This window comes from Phocoena phocoena, chromosome 10 (assembly GCF_963924675.1).
Source record: "Phocoena phocoena chromosome 10, mPhoPho1.1, whole genome shotgun sequence".
In the NCBI taxonomy this organism is placed as follows: Eukaryota; Metazoa; Chordata; class Mammalia; order Artiodactyla; family Phocoenidae; genus Phocoena; species Phocoena phocoena.
This window is the reverse complement of record NC_089228.1, coordinates 69,800,547-69,817,240: the sequence shown is the minus strand read 5'-3', so window position 1 is coordinate 69,817,240 and position 16,694 is coordinate 69,800,547. Positions and strand designations below refer to the sequence as shown.

The 16,694-nt window shown below is 51.2% G+C and overlaps 1 protein-coding gene across 1 annotated transcript in view; it reads left to right on the top strand.

Moving 5' to 3' along the window:
• Positions 1-15,340, top strand: part of KIF6 (kinesin family member 6) — a 379,056-nt gene extending 363,716 nt beyond the window's left edge. Inside the window, exons 17-24 of the mRNA XM_065885960.1 lie at positions 332-416; positions 1,557-1,692; positions 4,015-4,112; positions 4,701-4,708; positions 12,828-12,857; positions 13,176-13,278; positions 14,891-14,997; positions 15,327-15,340. Coding sequence (XP_065742032.1) covers positions 332-416; positions 1,557-1,692; positions 4,015-4,112; positions 4,701-4,708; positions 12,828-12,857; positions 13,176-13,278; positions 14,891-14,997; positions 15,327-15,340 — 581 coding nt within the window. The remainder of the gene's footprint in view (positions 1-331; positions 417-1,556; positions 1,693-4,014; positions 4,113-4,700; positions 4,709-12,827; positions 12,858-13,175; positions 13,279-14,890; positions 14,998-15,326) is intronic.
• The last annotated feature ends 1,354 nt before the right edge of the window (positions 15,341-16,694 follow it).

Here is a 16,694-nt window from a genome sequence, read left to right as displayed (position 1 = left end):
CCTGGGGACTCAAGAGGAAACGAGTGAACTCCACGGTAAAAGGATTGGTAGCGATATAAGGAAGAATTCCCTTCCCGTGACAGATGTGGGACAGTGGGAGGGACAGTGGATGGAGCATAATCATGGAACCCTCCTCTGGGGCTCTCAGCCGAGCAGAGGTTGCCACCCAGAGGAGGTGGGTAAAGCAGCCACCCATCCAAAGGCCCCAGAAGGACTCACAGGGTCCCCTTTCACCTGGGACGCACGATGACTGTGTCATCCGCTCTAAACCACACTCCCCCTTGACCTTTCTTCCTCGCTGGAGGGAATCATCAGCATCTCCCTTCTCCAGGTATCTCAGAGAGCACACCCGTGCCCTCGACGCCAGACCTGCTGGAAGAGAAGCTGCGATCACAACTGCAGGAAGAAAAGAGAAGGTGCCCTTTCTTTTCGCCACACACACCCTGACCCCAGCCCCTCGGGGCCACCTGGAGCTGTGGGGCAGGGCAGGGTGACCACGCCCGTCCCAAGCCTGCAGCTACTCTGGAAGCGGGTCCTAAAATAGCTGGAGGAGGTGCCACCTTTCAGCAGGCAGTCGTGAGATGCAGGAAGCCGAGGCAGGGTGAGGCTGGAGTGGGGAGCAGAAGGCCCAGCCAGGCTCCAGCGCTGGGATCAGCCTCTGCAGCCGAAGCCCAGGCTGCAGCCCAGGAAGCGGCGAGTCTTGTCTGCTGCTGCCCTCTAGGGGAGCCCAGAAGTATGACCATGGAGGACCTCCTTCCCCCCACTTCTCTCCTGAGGCTCCTTATCTGCAAGGTGTCCAGAGAATATCAGACCCTCCTGCGGCCATTTAGGGCTCCAGAATGATTTAACCTGCAGAGCGAGGAACCTCAAGCATAAACAGACATCTGGTCATCACTGATACAAGCTTCTCAGTTCATTCATTCATTTAGGCATTCAACAGCTATCTCCTCTGCCACGAAGACGTTTGGGGTAAACCAAACAAGAAACCTTCCTTACTCTCAAGGGGGCAATGCTGTCACTATAACACACACCACCCACCCCTGGGCTGGCTAGGCATGTACCCTGAGCGCCCCCCGTCACACTGCCCCCACCCCCAGATGGCCTGGGTTCAAACCCTGGCTCCTCTGTTTATTAGCTCGGTGCCATAGAGCAAGTTCCTCAACCTCTCCATGCCTCAGGTTCCAAATCTGTAAAGGGGAGATGATGATAATAGCGCCTTCCTCATAGGGCTGTGAAGAGGATTAAATGAGTTTATAGACGGCAAGGGCCTAGAGCAATGCCTGCCCTTCAGTGCCCAGTAATGGTACTCATCCTTCCTGGAGAGGGGTTAGTCCTGTCACACACAGAGCCCCATGGCCCATGGACAGAAATACCTGGCTGTGGGCTCACATGCTGGCGCCATACTCTGGCCTGGGTGGGCAACTGTAAGGTCCCAGCCCCAGGCACCAAGGCTGCATGGCCAGGCTTCTGAGGCTCAGGCCCTGCCGCCGCCAGTCTCTTTAGAGCCCTCCCTCCCTGCCGGTGACTTTCAGGACTCCTCTCTGACTCCACTGCAGGTATAAAGCAATGTTCACGCACCTGAAGGCGCTGAAGGTGGAGATCGAGCATTTGCAGCTACTCATGGACAAAGCCAAGGTGAAGCTGCAGAAAGAGTTTGAAGCCTGGTGGGCAGAGGAGGCCACCAGCCTGCAGGTACTGGCAGCCATGCCCCTCACTGCCCCAGAGCCCACCCTCCTTCTGGGGCCTGAGGAGCGTCGGGGCAGACAGGGAGGGGCCAGACCCCCAGCCCCATGGTGGGGGGGAGCAGAGGAAAAAGAATGGGGGCTTAGACCCGCAGTGCACGTGCTCTCAGCCCCTACCTCCTGAAGCGAGGGCTCGTTTTAGTAACAAGGAACGTGAGTGGTCAGGGGCTCACTGTTTCCTTGCTAGTGCCTGACGCATAGAAATGTAGGGAGTGGGAGGTGTAGCTCCCCAAGCCGATGGATTGCCACCATTGCTTCCTGAGATGCAGTGACAACACTGATTGTTCTTTATTACAGCCATATATATGCACGTATGTGTGTGTGTGTATATATATATATATATGGTATAAATTTTAGAAAATACAGAAAAACACAAGGTAAAATCACCATAATCCCACCATTTAAGGAGAATCGATATTAATATGTTGGATTATATTATTTTATATTTTTATGCATATACATCCTTATGCTTTTATAAAAATAGAATCATATGAGTCTTCAGGTATCACAAACGGCTTTTGTTTTTACTTAGTTGTCCAGCATGCCACCTCTTCCGTGGCATGACGCCATGACATCATTCCGGTGCTGTCACTGTTCAAGCATATGGATTTATTCTAATATATTGAACCTCCTATTGTTTAATGCTTCGGTTGTTTGGGGGTCGTTTCACTAGAAAAGTCTTTGAAGATACATTTTTGCATATTTCCTAGACAAATTCCTAGAAGTTCTCTATAATATTATGAAGGCTAAAGAACCTGTTAAGAAATGTTAGTACACACCCCCAGTTCCAACTGTCCTCATGTGACCCCTCAGCTGTGTATAATAAAAGAGATGATGTACACATAATCCTACCACTTTTGTGGCTGGAAGAACCCTTAGAAATTCTCTAACAGGCTGATTGTGTCATTTTAAGGACAAGAAACTGAGAGCCAGCGAAGATAGTGTCCCAAGGACACAACCGAGCAGTAACCCATACATTACCGAGTGGCCTCGTGACCAGACGATGGAGAAACATATTTGGATAAAGTTAAATACACAAGATGACAAATAAAACCAATAATATGGAAATACAGTTATCACAATATTTTAGTAGCACAGTTATGGTATAGTAATATGTATACCATTTTACAGATGCATTAATTAATAAGATCTGGGGGGCTCAATATTTACCACAATTTCAAAGTAGTGGTGAACACAGTATTTCAAGATTTCTGCAAAAACTGTAACGTGATCTGAAAATATCTGTAATTTCTACTGGTGGCGGAGTCACTGGTACCACCCATTCTACTGTGGTTTGTTGTCTACATTTAATCATCGAAAGATATGTTAAATTTCAGGTAGAAGTTAGGAAGAATAAAGATGTCATTGGTTCCCAGTCACGTTCACAGTGCCCCTGCTCTCCAGTTAAGAAGCCTCCCTCGGGAGGTCATCAGTGGGTGAGACCGTCAGCCACTGCTGGTGCCCATGGGCATCCGGCCACTGGACAGTGATGAGGGTTCTCCCATCATCCCGTATGACCCAGTCGAGGCTGATGGATTCAGACCGTTTATTACTTGCATAGACAGTGAAAGGCAGGGTAGCCAAGCTGTCAGCTCCCTGTGCCCTCCACCCCACAGGATGTCATTGAAACAGAAGGGACCAGGTGACCACAGCAGGGATGATGGGGCGCCCTGTAGCAATTCCATGCAGCCACTAAGCCATTTTATAGCCGGCGGATGTACCCTGAGTGGGGCAGGCTAAAAGCCTTAACCCTCATTAGAACATAGGAGGGCGGGGCATTCTGCTAAGACTCAGGTCAGCTGGGGTTTAATCGCTGCTCAGGAGACCTGTGTGGAGACACGCAAGGTTTCCAGGACCCTGCTGGAGCTGCCCCCAATGCGTGAGGCACGATGAATGCATCACTCCCGATTCTGCCAGCATCTCTTTGGGACGAGGGAAAGCAAAGCCAGAAGGAGTTCTGGAGAACTGTCAGATCACATTTCAAACACTTTTTCCTAACTTTAAAAAGTAATACAGGCTCAATATGGAGAACTTAGAAAACACAGAAAAGCACAAAGAATAAATCAAACATTACCCATTATCCTGCCATCCAAAGAGAATGTTTTGATGCCCCTCATTAAGGTCATGACTACCTCTAGATTTATTTTTTCCCACACATGTACATACCAACTTTTCTAGCTGGCTTTTTCCCTTTAAGAAATAACATCAAAGACATTTTCCCCATGTCATTAGATTCACGCTTACACTGTGAAACTTTCTCTTGGACCAACAGGTAAACTCCCCAGCAGTGAATTCATTGAATCACATGAAACCCTTCCCCCAGACGCCAGAATCCCAGCACGAAAGGTCCCAGCTTCTCTCTAGCAAAAGGTAAGGGGAGAACCCTGCGACAAGGTTGGGATGCCCAGAAAAGATGCCCTACCTCTCCTCAACCCAATCTTGATGCTCTAAGTGTAGGCTGCCTGATCCAGGAAGATGAGTGACTTTCACTGTTAAATTAGTTGAAAATACTCAGGCCAGTGGCTCTCAGGCTTTACTGGAGTACCGCGCCCGCTCCCCCCACCCCGGCCCTTTCCCTCCGGCTCTGACAGCCAGTGGACCTACTGCCACAGTGACAAGAGAAGCAGTTTAACCAAACTGTGCAAGCCCTGGTCCTGCCGCTGGGTGGGAAGAAGCGGTTGGCAGTAGTGGGAGGGGAGAGGGAGGGGGGAACTGTGGAGGGGATGTTGGGTAAGGCAGAGGGGAGTCAGCCTGCCAGGACCCAGGAACCTCTAGTTAGTGACTCTGTCCTAGCACAGACTCAGGAGAGACGTGGGCACCCTCCCGCGAGGACGCCCAGAGCCAGTGTCCCTGAGTGATGGCATGAGCCAGCACAGACTATACTTCCCACACACACACCTTCTGAAGGCAGGTTCCTTCTCATGCCACCCACGTTATTGTCTCTTTCCAACCGCACAGCGCGGGCGGTAGAGCCAATGACACCTGCCTCATCCATCCTGCATCTCTGAGACAGGCCCACTGTCCGCATGGCAGAGACCAGGCCAGCATGAGTGGGGCCTCGGCCTCGACTGCCAAGGAACGCTCCTTGCCTGGGTCTGAGCGGAGCTGAGTTCTCACGTTGGAAATGTGAAATAGAGCTTTTTAAAAGGGGTTGGGGAGAGGGTTGCCAGACGGTGTCCCTGATCCGATGATGTGATGAGAATGGCAATGACCTCTGTGGTCTCCTTTTCAAAAACCCATAACCCTGGTTGAGTCATGAGGAAAACGTCAGACAAGTCCCAGTCGAGGGGCATTCTACAAAATACCTGACCAGTACTCCTCAAAACTGTCAAGGGCAAGAAAATTCTGAGAAACTGTCACAGACAAGAGGAGCCTAAGGAGATATGATGGCCAAATGTAATGTGCTATCCTGGATGGGAACTAGATCAGAAAAACTAAGAAAATCCAAATAACGAACAGACGGTAGTTAATAATAATGTATCAGTATTGGTTCCTTAGTTGTGACAAATGTACCACACTAATATAAGATTATATAATGAGGGAAATTGGGTATGGGGTATAGGGGAACTCTCTGTACTATCTTTGCAACTTTTCTCTAAATCTGAAACTATTCTTAAAACAAAACAAAACAGCCAACCAGAGAGCTGTCCACCACCTGGCTGACATTTTCCCTGGACCTCTTCACATCCCCCAACCTGGCCCTTAGGGCCAGCACTTCGGCTTGTATTCTAGCTTTAGGAAACATCTCCTATGTGAGCCCCTAAGCCCCAGGTTAACAGCCGGCAAGGTATGTTCTGTCTGGCTACGCTGGTGTTTTAAAAGGCAGTGTAGATCCACGAAAGAAAAAATTGATAAGTTTGACTATATTCATATGGAAAATGCTGCTCTGTGAAAGACACTGTTAAGAGAATGAAAAGATAAACCACAGACTGGGAGAAGATATTTGAAAAACATCTATAAATGGGCAAAAGATCTGAACAGCCACCTCACCAAAGAAGATATACAGGTGGCAAATAAGTGTATGACGGGATGCTCCACATCATATGTCATTGTGGAAATACAAATTAAAGCAATAATGAGACACCATTCCACACCTATGAGAATGGCTAAAATAAAATAAAACTGATACCACCAAATGCTGGTGAGGATGTGGAGGAACTCTCATTCATTGCTGATGGGAATGCAAAATGGCAAAGCCTCTTGGGAAAACAGAGGCCCCTTCACTTGGCAGGCAAGGTCCTTATAGCCCTGGAGTCGTTTCACCGGGCCTTTCCCAACACACACACACACACACACACACACACACACACACACACACACTTCATTGTCTTGAAGCAAAAGAAAAATTGGAGCTGGAGCTTCCTATTTGCTGGGCAGGATACTCCTATCAGTAGGAGCTTGGAAGAGGTCAGAAAAGAAGCTGGATCAGCCCCTCCCTGAAACCCCAGGACTCCACAGAGCATGTTTGGAAAACACTAGTCCAGCCAGCCCAGAGCTTCCCCCAGTCATTGCTCTGGCTCTGGCTCCGATCCGAGCCTCTCGAGTGTCTGCCACACGAGAATAAGCCCTCCTCCCCAGTGTGACGCTTCTCAGAACCCCTGACTATTTCTCCAGCTTCTTTTCTGACCTCTTCCAAGCTCCTACTGATAGGAGTATCCTGCCCAGCAAATAGGAAGCTCCAGCTCCAATTTTTCTTTTGCTTCAAGACAATGAAGTGTGTGTGTGTGTGTGTGTGTGTGTGTGTGTGTGTGTGTGTTGGGAAAGGCCCGGTGAAACGACTCCAGGGCTATAAGGACCTTGCCTGCCAAGTGAAGCTCAGAACCTTGAATTTCAAAGGCGTGTATCAGGTTACCTATAGGAGCTTCTCCCAAAACCATGCTCCCTGAGCTCTACCCCCAGCACTTTTGATGATGCTGGAAGGAGGGTCTTTGGGGAGTGGACTCTCAGGCAGGCTCGGGGCGCTGTTCAGTCTCTGTCATCTGTGGTGGCAGCCGGTGCTCTGGTGGGATCTCTAACCTTCGGCAGAGATAACCAAGTGTCCTGAAAAGTGTCTGTTAAGACGCCTCGGCTACGAGTGGTCGGCACCCCTAAATTCCTTCCCACACAGTAGTTCAGATACCGTTCATTGTGGGCGGAAAGGTTACAGTGGACAGGTGAGAGGAAAAGGGTCCTGCTAGAGACTGGCAAGGGCAAGGTCTCGGGCTCCTCCTCTGATAAAGAAGTCACCTGCCACTGCTTTAAAATGCTGGCAGAGAAGAGCTCACAGAGCTCTACCAGGGGTGAGGCAGGGAGGAGGCCCTTTCCCTGGTCATCGTGGCTTCGCAGACATTCTCTGTGAACAGCCAACTGTGGAGGATTAGTTGTTGGCGTCCTTAAATTCTCCAAGGAGACTTCTCCAAGGCTCTCCTCTCTTACGGTAATCACATCTCCTGTGGGGGCCCTAAGGGCCAGGAACTGAACACGTGTGTGACATATGTGCTATCATTGCACCCATTTTACAGATGCGAACACTTTGGCTCCAAGAGATCAATTAACTTGCTGGGGTCACCCAGCTAGTAAAAGGTGAGACCAGGGTTGGAACCCAGGCCTGTCAACATCCGGCCACCCCTCTCCCCTCACTCCTCACATCAGTTTCCTTTAACCTTAATGACCATGACCGTCCTTTAGGGACACGTGCGTATCCTCTTGTTTAGTAGAAGGTGACAGTTTCCCACTCATATTCTGCACTATTTTGTACAAATGTGTTTTCCTCATATTCCTCCAAGTGCCAGGTCCTCCTGCTTGGGGTCCCCACTCTTTCCATGTGTCCACGATCTGATTTTCCCAAGAGACCAAGATTTTCAAACAGCAAAATTATGGCTCCTAAGAAGGCCAACCTCTGACTGGAAAACCAGAGCTCCCTTGGATTGGGAACTCCAATCCAAGGATGGGATGATTGGCCCCATGAGTTCAGTTGAGAAACCCTGAAATCAATCCTATTTCACTAATGAGAAAACTGAGGCCCAGGAAGGGAACGTGATGCTCTGAACTCTGTGGTTAACAATGGGACGAGCTGCAGCTGCAGCCTGAACTCCAGGCTCCATGTCGAGCCACGGTTTTTCCTTCCTTCCTTGCCCCCCGGCCCCCCATGCTCCCCTGCCTCCCCCTCTCTCCCCCTCTCTCCTCCTCACTCCTTCACTCCCTTCTTCCCCTCACTTTCCCCCACTTTCTTTTTTTTTTTTTTTTTTTTGGTATGCGGACCTCTCACTGTTGTGGCCTCTCCCATTGTGGAGCACAGGCTCCAGACGCACAGGCTCAGCGGCCATGGCTCACGGGCCCAGCCGCTCCGCGGCATGTGGGATCTTCCCAGACCAGGGCACAAAGCCGTATCCCCTGCATTGGCAGGCGGACTCTCAACCACTGCGCCATCAGGGAAGCCCTCCCCCACTTTCTTTCTCTACCTAACCCTTCCCACCCTACATTGTTTCTCCCCCTTTTCTCCGCCTCCTCCCACGCTCCCTCTAGGCCAAGGCCACTCTCTATTGTTTGTCCATTTGTCCATCCCTCTGCCAGCTTCTCTGAGAGAGTGTCCACCCTGGAATGGGTCTAAGAACTGGCCACTGGGAAGGCCTCCTAGGATCTCCTCGGGAAACACCGTTAGAATCCTCCCCCAGCATCTACCTTGTCTGAGAGGCAGGGCCTATCCTGGCCTGGCCTTCCTAGATATTCCTTAGGTATCCCAAGTTAAGGTGATCCCTGGATGTGCTTGCCAAGAGATCCTTAACCTTGACGTTCAGAACCTTGGATCTCAAAGGTGCCCATCAGCTCACCATGGGTTACCTGCAAGGAGTCCCCTCAGTTTAGACTTTCACAAAGGGTGCTCTTCTGGGTGCTGGCCCTCGGGCAAGCCAGCTCCCCCTTTGGGATCCCCTCGTCTCATCTGTAAGATGCATCGAGGTCCCTCTGACACTGTTCTTCCATGAGCAGGCGAGTGTCCTGGGGCCACTGAAGAGCTGCTGGAACAGGAGAGTGAGAGTCCAGCTGCCTGTCTCCCCTGAGCTCCAGAGACGCTGCTCCTGATGGAACCACTGCAGCCCGGGGGCTGGTCCTCTTGCTCCTCGGGTTCTGACAGAAACCTGATTTCATCACTTCCCCAGGGATGCTCCGGGCCTGTGGGCTGATCACACTAAATTCACAATACTCTGATGGGCAACCATCATTAGGAGGCCTAATTACTATTAATATTACTTACTAATCCTTGTGAAGGAAGAGATGATTAATTCTGACGGCTGTTGTGCGCTGTCTCCGGAAGGAACGTCAGCGTGAGAAGTGAATTCACCGTCAAAGGCTCGTGGGTCAGGAGAGAGGACAAAAGTCATGGTATGACCCTGAGGGTTCAGAGGCCGAGCTATGGCATCCAGGGATGCTCCCGCAGCCTCGGGGCTGGAGGAGCCCCAAGCCATCACACTGCGTCATCCTCCTGCGGGAGCTGCTCAAGGCAACGGGATGGGCAGCTGGGTCTCTGCAGAGGGTGCTGGATGCCCCCATCTGTCCTGTCACCTCCATCTCTGCCCTCTTCCACCCACTCCCAGCCCTCAACAGTTAGCACCTGTGAGCACTCCCTGGCATCTTAGAAAAGGCTCGGCCGGGAAACCATTGAGTTCATGAGCCATTTGTGTGCCAGTGGCTTGATCTTGCAAGACTTGCTGCAGCTTCCAAACTGACCGTGACCTGGTGTCATTGCAGCACCTGCGGGATGGAAAGCCCTTTCTCCTTCCCTAGTTGAGGCCTGCACCAGGAACCATTCAGAAGGAACCCTAGGAACTTGCCTCTGTTCTCCAAAGAAAGGCGTGCAGAGCCTGCCACCTTGTGGCTGCCTCTGGTCCTACAGTGACCCTCATCAGACAGCACAGATGCTCAGCTCACCCGAAGACTCAGAGCAGAGTCTCTGGGACACTGGGAAATAGACATCTGACGGGGGGGAAAAAAAAAATCCCAGGCTCTGATTTCCTTTCCCGTTTGTAGGACCTACATTCCTGAGACGGTGGAGGCAGGCCCAGGGTAAGAGGCCCTGCCCTGGCTGAGACAGGAGAGGGCAGGAGACAGGAGCTGGAGAGGAAGCGGTGCTCACGGCTGGGACAGTAGGTTATTGGGCCTGTGGAGAGCCTGGGGCTGCTGACGCGTGCTGAGCAAAGCCAGAGCACCTGTCTCTAACCCTGCCTGCCAGTCACCCCCAGAGTCCCCATCTGTGAAATGAGGGTTCTGAGGTGACTTCGGAGGCCTCTTTCTGCTCTGATATTGTGTCTAGGCAGGACATTGCAAAGCAAGGGAGTGGATCCCTTCATGTCACTGACATCCCAGGATAGCTTGCCTCTCCACCTCCCAAGGGGTGCTCTTGGGCTCCACTGTTTCCCAACTGAGAACCCAAGGCAAGGAGTGCACATCAATTAAATGGGCAAAACTGCACCTGCATGAGCTGTTGGGTCTAACTCCTCACTCAGGGAGCACAGAGCCGGTCAGCCAGGGCCACCCAGGGTCAGTCCATGTGGCCAGGGATAAGCCATGTGTCTCCAGCATGTGTTTCCTCAGAATGCCAGAGCTGAGTCCGGTTAATAAAGCACAAGTTCTGAAGCCTCACAGAGCTGTGATTAGATCCAGATACTGCCACTTACCACTGGGCAACTTCTAGAATTTCTTTAACCTCTCTAAGCCTCAGCTGTCTCATCTATATAACGGGGATGGTGAGGCTATTGAGAGGATTAAATAGCGTGATGTTTGCAGAGCCCCCTCCCAGGACCTGGTGTGCAGACAGTGTCTATAAATGACGGTTGTGATCCTTGTTGTTTTTGTTCCACGACCACAGCTGGTACATGCAATGCTCTAGCAATGAAAATTAGTGTATAAACCATCTGTTATAGACTGAATGTGTCCCCAAAATTCATATGTTGAACTCTAATCCCCAATGTGAGGGTATTAAGAGAAGGGGCCTTTGGGACCTAATTTGGTCATGAGGGTGGGGCCCTCGAGAATGGAAATAGTGACCTTATAAAAAGAGGCCAGAGTCCTAGCTTACTCTACCATGTGAGAACACAGCAAGAAGTCGGCAGTCTGAAACCCAGAAGAAGGCTCTCACCAGAACACAACCACGCTAGCACCCTGATCTCAGACTTGCAGCCTCCAGAACTGTGAGAAATGAATTTCCATTGTTTATAAGCCGCTCGGCCTACGGTATTTTGTTATAGCAGCCCAAAGAGACTCAGTCAGAAATTAGTACCAGAAGTGGGGTGTTACTATAACAGATACTTAAAAATGTAAAAGCAGTTTTGGAACCAGGTAATGGGTAGAGGCTGTCAGAGTTTTGAAGCATGTGCTAGAAGATGCTGAGGTTGTCACGAATGGACTTTTAAAGGCAGTTCTGGTGAGGGCTCAGAAAGGAAAGAGGAGAGCTGTAGAGAAAGCTGCTATCTTCTTAGAGAATACGGAAATAATCACGTAGAGAATGTTGGTAGAAATATGGATGGTAAAGGCCATTCTGGTGAGGTCTCAGACAGAAATGAGGAACATGTTATTGGACAGTGAAGAAAAGGTGATCTTGTTATAAAGTGGCAAAGAACTTGGCTGAATTGTGTTCATGTTCTAGTGTTTTGTGGAAAGAAGAACTTGCAAGTGATAAAATTGGACATTTAGCTGAGGAGATTTCTAAGCAAAGTGTTGAGGGAGAGGCTTGGCTCCTCCTGACTGCTTACAGCAAAATACAAGAAGAGAGGAAAGATTTGAAGATGGAATTATTAAGCAAAAAGGAACTAGAACTTAAAGATTTGGAAAACTCTCAGCCTATCCGTGCAGTAAAACATGAGAAAACATCTTCAGAAGAGAACGCTAGGGGATTAGTGTGGGTGTGAATCCCAGACTTCATCAGCCTCCCCAGCAGAAAAACTGCCAGACTGAACTGAAGCAGAAGGAGACGGGAGGAAGAAAGGAAGGCTGGTGGACTTCTTGGACCTCACAGGACAGGACCATAGAACTATTCTGTTGTGAATGGGCACTATCCTTCAAGACAAGGGAAGAATTACCCCAAAGGCAATTCAGAGATCATCACAGCTGCCTCCTCCATTTCAAAAAGGGAGACGATAGCCTTGCTTTCAGCAGTCCAGACAGCCTCTGCCCAAGGCTGTGGGGGTGGAGCCGATCAACAGAACTATGAGGGCACGACCCCTGCCCAGCAGAGCTCAGCAACTCCACCCATGGGTCCAGAAGACAGGACCCTCACCCCAGTGGGTCCAGAGGGTAGAGTGTCAAGCCAAAGAGGATCGTTCTCAAGCCCTAGGATCTCATGAAGTTTGCACTGCTAAGTTTTGGACCTGCTTGGGACCTGTCACTCCCTCCTTCTTTCCTGTTTCTCCCTTTTGGAATGGAAATGTCTATCCTATGCTTGTCCCATCATTGCATTTTGGAAGCACATAACTTGTCTGGTTTTACAGGTCCACAGCTGGCAAGGCATTTTTGCCTTAGGATGAAGCATACCTTGAGTGTCACCCATATCTAATTTAGATGATATTTCAATGGATGAGATTTTGGACTTTAGAGTTGATGCTGGCATAAGTCGGGGGCTGGTGGAATGGAATGAATGTATTTTACATGAGAAGGACTTGAATGGGGGGAGGGGCAGGGGCAGAATGTTATAAACTGAATGTGTCCTCCAAAAATTCATATGTTGAAGTCTAACCTCCAAAGTGATAGTCTTTGGAGGTGGGCATTTAGGTCATGAGGGTGGGGCCCTCATGAATGGGATTAGTGCCCTGATGAGAAGAGGCCAGAGACCTAGCTCACTCTCTTTCTACCATGTGAGAACACAACGAGAAGTCGGCAGTCTTGACCGTGCTGACACCCTGATCTCAGACTTGCAGCCTCCAGAGAGAAATAAATTCATGTTGTTTAAGCCATCCAGTCTGTGGTGTTCTGGTATAGCAGCTTGAACTGACTAATCATCATCCACAACAGAGGATTCTTGGCTTCTGCCATAGTCTGCTTGGGCTGCCGTAGCAGAATGCCATAGACTAAGCAGCTTGAACAACAGGGACTTATTTATTTCTCACAATTCTGGAGGCTGGGAAGTCCCAGATCAAGGTCCGCAGGATCCACTTCTGGTAAGAACCCTCTCCCTGGTTTGCAGATGACTGCCTCCTCTCTGTGCCCTCACCTGGTAGAGAGACGGCTCTGATCTCTCCTCCTCTTCTTATAAGGGCATCGATCCTATAATGGGGGCTCCACCTTCATGACCTCATCCAAACTAATTACCTTCCCAAGGCCCCATCTCCAGATACCATCACACTGGGGATTCGATTTCAACGTATGAATTTTGGGGAGACAAATTTTCAGTCCATACAGCTCCTAGATATAAACTCTAAATTTCTCTTCTGTAAACCTCCTCCCATACCTTTTTCTTTTGTCGACTTGTCTCTTGCAGTGACGTATATGCCAGGAAAATCCTGCCCTCGCCTGGCCCCCTCCTGCACAGCCAGGAGCAGAGCAGCCCCAGCACCCCCCTGGAGGACAGGTCTGTGGTCTTCCCTCTCTGACACCTGTGACAGCCACTGCTGTGGGTGCAGCAGGCTGAAATCGCCAATCTGCTTCCCTCACAACCCAAGGAGCCCCTTGTGTGGTGGCTTCACAGAGCCCAGGGCAGGCCTCCGCCATGGTACCCCGGGAATTCCCTGGGATCTCTCCCAGATGCCAACTCCCAGAGCCAAGGAATTTTCCCCAGGGTCGCTGGGGCCCCATGCAGGCAGAGTGGCTTCATGTATCCTTGTAAATGACGTACCTGGGGCCATTAAAGGAACAGGAGCCAGCCCAGGGGCAGTTCCACGTGGCCCACCAGCCCTGTGCAGAGTCCCCAGGCAGGGAAGGGCATGGAGTTGAGAAGCCTGGCCTCAGGCCTGTGAGCCCTTCACTCCAGGATGAACAAAGCCGGTGAGGCCTCTCCCCAGCACGTGTCTCCATGCCCTCTGACTAGAATACCTGCATGCCCTTCTTCCCGTGGCAGGCAGGCCGTCCAGCGGTGAATTCCACCCACTGTCCCTCCCAACCCTGGACAGAACACACAGCTCCAGAGCTGTCCCAATCTCCCTGCCGCAAATCTGCTTTAGCACTTCTCACTGACTTGCAGCTGGAACGCCAAAAATTACATGTGATAACGAACAACGCTTTGTTATTTATAATCCTCGCTGCCTTCTAAGAGAGTGGATACTGTCACCTGCTATGTGGAGTGACAGGTGTGAGGATGGACACTTGGCAGAGCCAGGAGAGTACCTTGCTTTGAATTTTCTCAAGGGGACTTTTATGTATAGGAGGTGGATGGAAAAGGAGGAGGGAGAAGGTGACATGCGTCCCTCCCTTTTTAAGGGGATTTCACTTCTTACAAATCTCATTGGCCAGAAACTGGTCACCTGACCACACATAGCTGCAAAGAAGCCTGGGAAATGCAGTTTTTTAATGTGGCAACTTGCTGGGCTAAATATTATGGTTCTGTTTTTAAGGAGAGAAGGGAGAAGACTTATCTCTGTCTCAGGAGCAACTAGCTAAGCCATGGTAGGGGATGGGGATGCAGTGGGGACACATCCTAAAGGATATGACATCTAAGTTGGGTGCTAAAGGAATCTGGCCCCAGGTAGAATGGGCTTGGTTTGGGTAAGTTAGGGGCAGGGTGGGGGGGAGGGTGTGGGTGCAGGGAGAGGAAGGTGGGGTGAGGGGATGGAGAAGATGCTGAGATAAAGTCTGTGCTGCTGTGTAAGGGTCTGAGGGGAGAGCAGCCCAGGAAGAGGAGACAGCGAGGCAAAGGGCCTGAGGCCAGAAGGAACTTGGTGTAACAGAGTAGCAGGGTGGCCGTAGCACAGTGTATGGGCCCACATCACACAGAGACAGAGTTTGAATTTCATTCCAAGAGTGATGAGAAGCCACTAAGCGTTTGAGCCAAAGGACTGGGGGACACGTGCCTCGTCTGGGTGCAGAAGGATTGCTGTGGGGGCTGCAGAGAAGGAGGGGGGCGAGGAGGCAGGAGCCCGCAGCCCCTGGGTGAGATCCAGTCAGTGAACGTGGGAAAGCACTATGGAAAGGTGAGCGCTGGGGCCAAACATAAGGCGTGGTAAAGTGTGACCTGTGCTTGTCCCCAGGATCCCGGAGAGGCCAGTGTCGTCGGTCCCGCTCACGGGGGACAGCCGGACAGACTCCGACATCCTGGCTTTCATCAAGGCCAGACAGAGCATCCTGCAGAGGACAGGTCAGTGCACCTTCCCTGGCAGCTCCTCCAGGGCCATGGTCAAGGGGCGGCGAGCGGGGGAGGCTAGAGCCGAGGAAGCTGGAAGCTTCCCGAATGTTCCTAAAGCCTCGGGCCTGGCCTTGCAGTCACTTCATGTGTGCCTGCCTCGGCCTCCTCCTGGAGAAAGCCCCAGAAGGCAGCATCGGACACACCGAGACAGGCCAAGGGGGTGGCTGGCCCAGGTGCCCCTGCCCTGCTTGGCAAAGCTGCTCTCCCCGCTCCAGATCTTCAGCTCCTCTTGTTGCCTGTCCCCAGAGCCCACTCCCCTCTGCCCAGCCCTCTCCAAACAGGAAGGGCTGAGTGATGGTTTGGTAACTTGTTTAACCCCAGGCTCAAAATTTCAGTCTCCTTTTGGAGCGTGGTCCTTGCCAGCGAGTTGGAGAGGTAAACACCACTTAAAAGCTCAGGCCTGAGGACATGGTAACAGTTACAAAAGAAATATGTGGTGTGTCAGAAACAGGATGAGGAAGAGAAGACCCTTCCTGGCCTCCATCACTGACCTCTCCCCTTTATCTTGGCACCTGCCCAGCCACCGTGGACAGGCCTTCTCTTCTCCTTCCTTCTCCTGGAGACCCACAGGGACTAGACTCCATCCGGGGCCCCCTACCCCAGCCCCGCTTTTAGTCTTAGCCTCATCCCAGCACCGTGATGCCAAGGCTACTAGTCAGGCTTGGCATTGCGTTCACATGGCAGCAAGGCACCCTGATGCGTGAAACAGCCGACCTGGATCCTGTGATGTCCGACTCCTGCCCCGAGAGGCCTACACGCAGCTTCACCGCCAACTCCCTGCAGTTTAGACAGTAGGAGGTTTGCACGTGGACAGGGCACCCCAGGAAAGGGTGACCTTTATCATATCGTCCTCACCCTCGCTGGGATGCCGGCCCGCTGACTGTTCTTTCTTCTTCACCACTAGCACCAGCAGCATCAGCGCCATTGTCAGGTCTTTTCTGAGACCTGGGACCCGCCATCTCTGCCACCAACCTGCCGTGACGCCCTGACCACATAACTTGCCTTCTCTCATCCTCAGGTTCCTTGTCTAAAAAAGAAAAAAATTGAATTCAGATTCAGTGCTCTTCAAGGCCCCATCTCTCCCCCAAATACTCTAATGATATGTATCAGACACAGAACAATACTGAACAATCAGTGAGTGAACACTGCATTTATTAGGCACCACCTGTATGTCAGGCCCTGTACCGGTGCTGGGGCCAGACAGACTCAAGGACAGGACAGACTCAAGCCCTTTACATTCTGGAAGGAAGAAGACAGACAATGACCACATCGACAAAGACATAAGGTCATCCGAGGTGCCAACAAGTGCTTTAAAATAGCTGAAATATGTAATGTGTAGAGATCCCCAGGGACACGGCGGTGGGGGGAGAGCTTGAAACTGATGGCTGAAGAGTGAGGATGGCGTAGCCATGCGGTTCTGGAAGGGAACCTTCCACTCAGTCTGGGAAGAGCAGAACGTGACCAGCCCTGGAGGGGAAAGAGCTTGGCTTGGTTACAGGCAGGGGGAGCCAAGCCAGGGAGCAGGGCCAGATCACATGGACCTTGTAGGTGAGGGTAAGGGCCTTGGCTTCCATTCCAGGAGTGGTGGGAGCTCTGTGAAGAATTTGAACCATAGCGTGATGTGATCTGATCAGTGCTTTCGAAAGCTC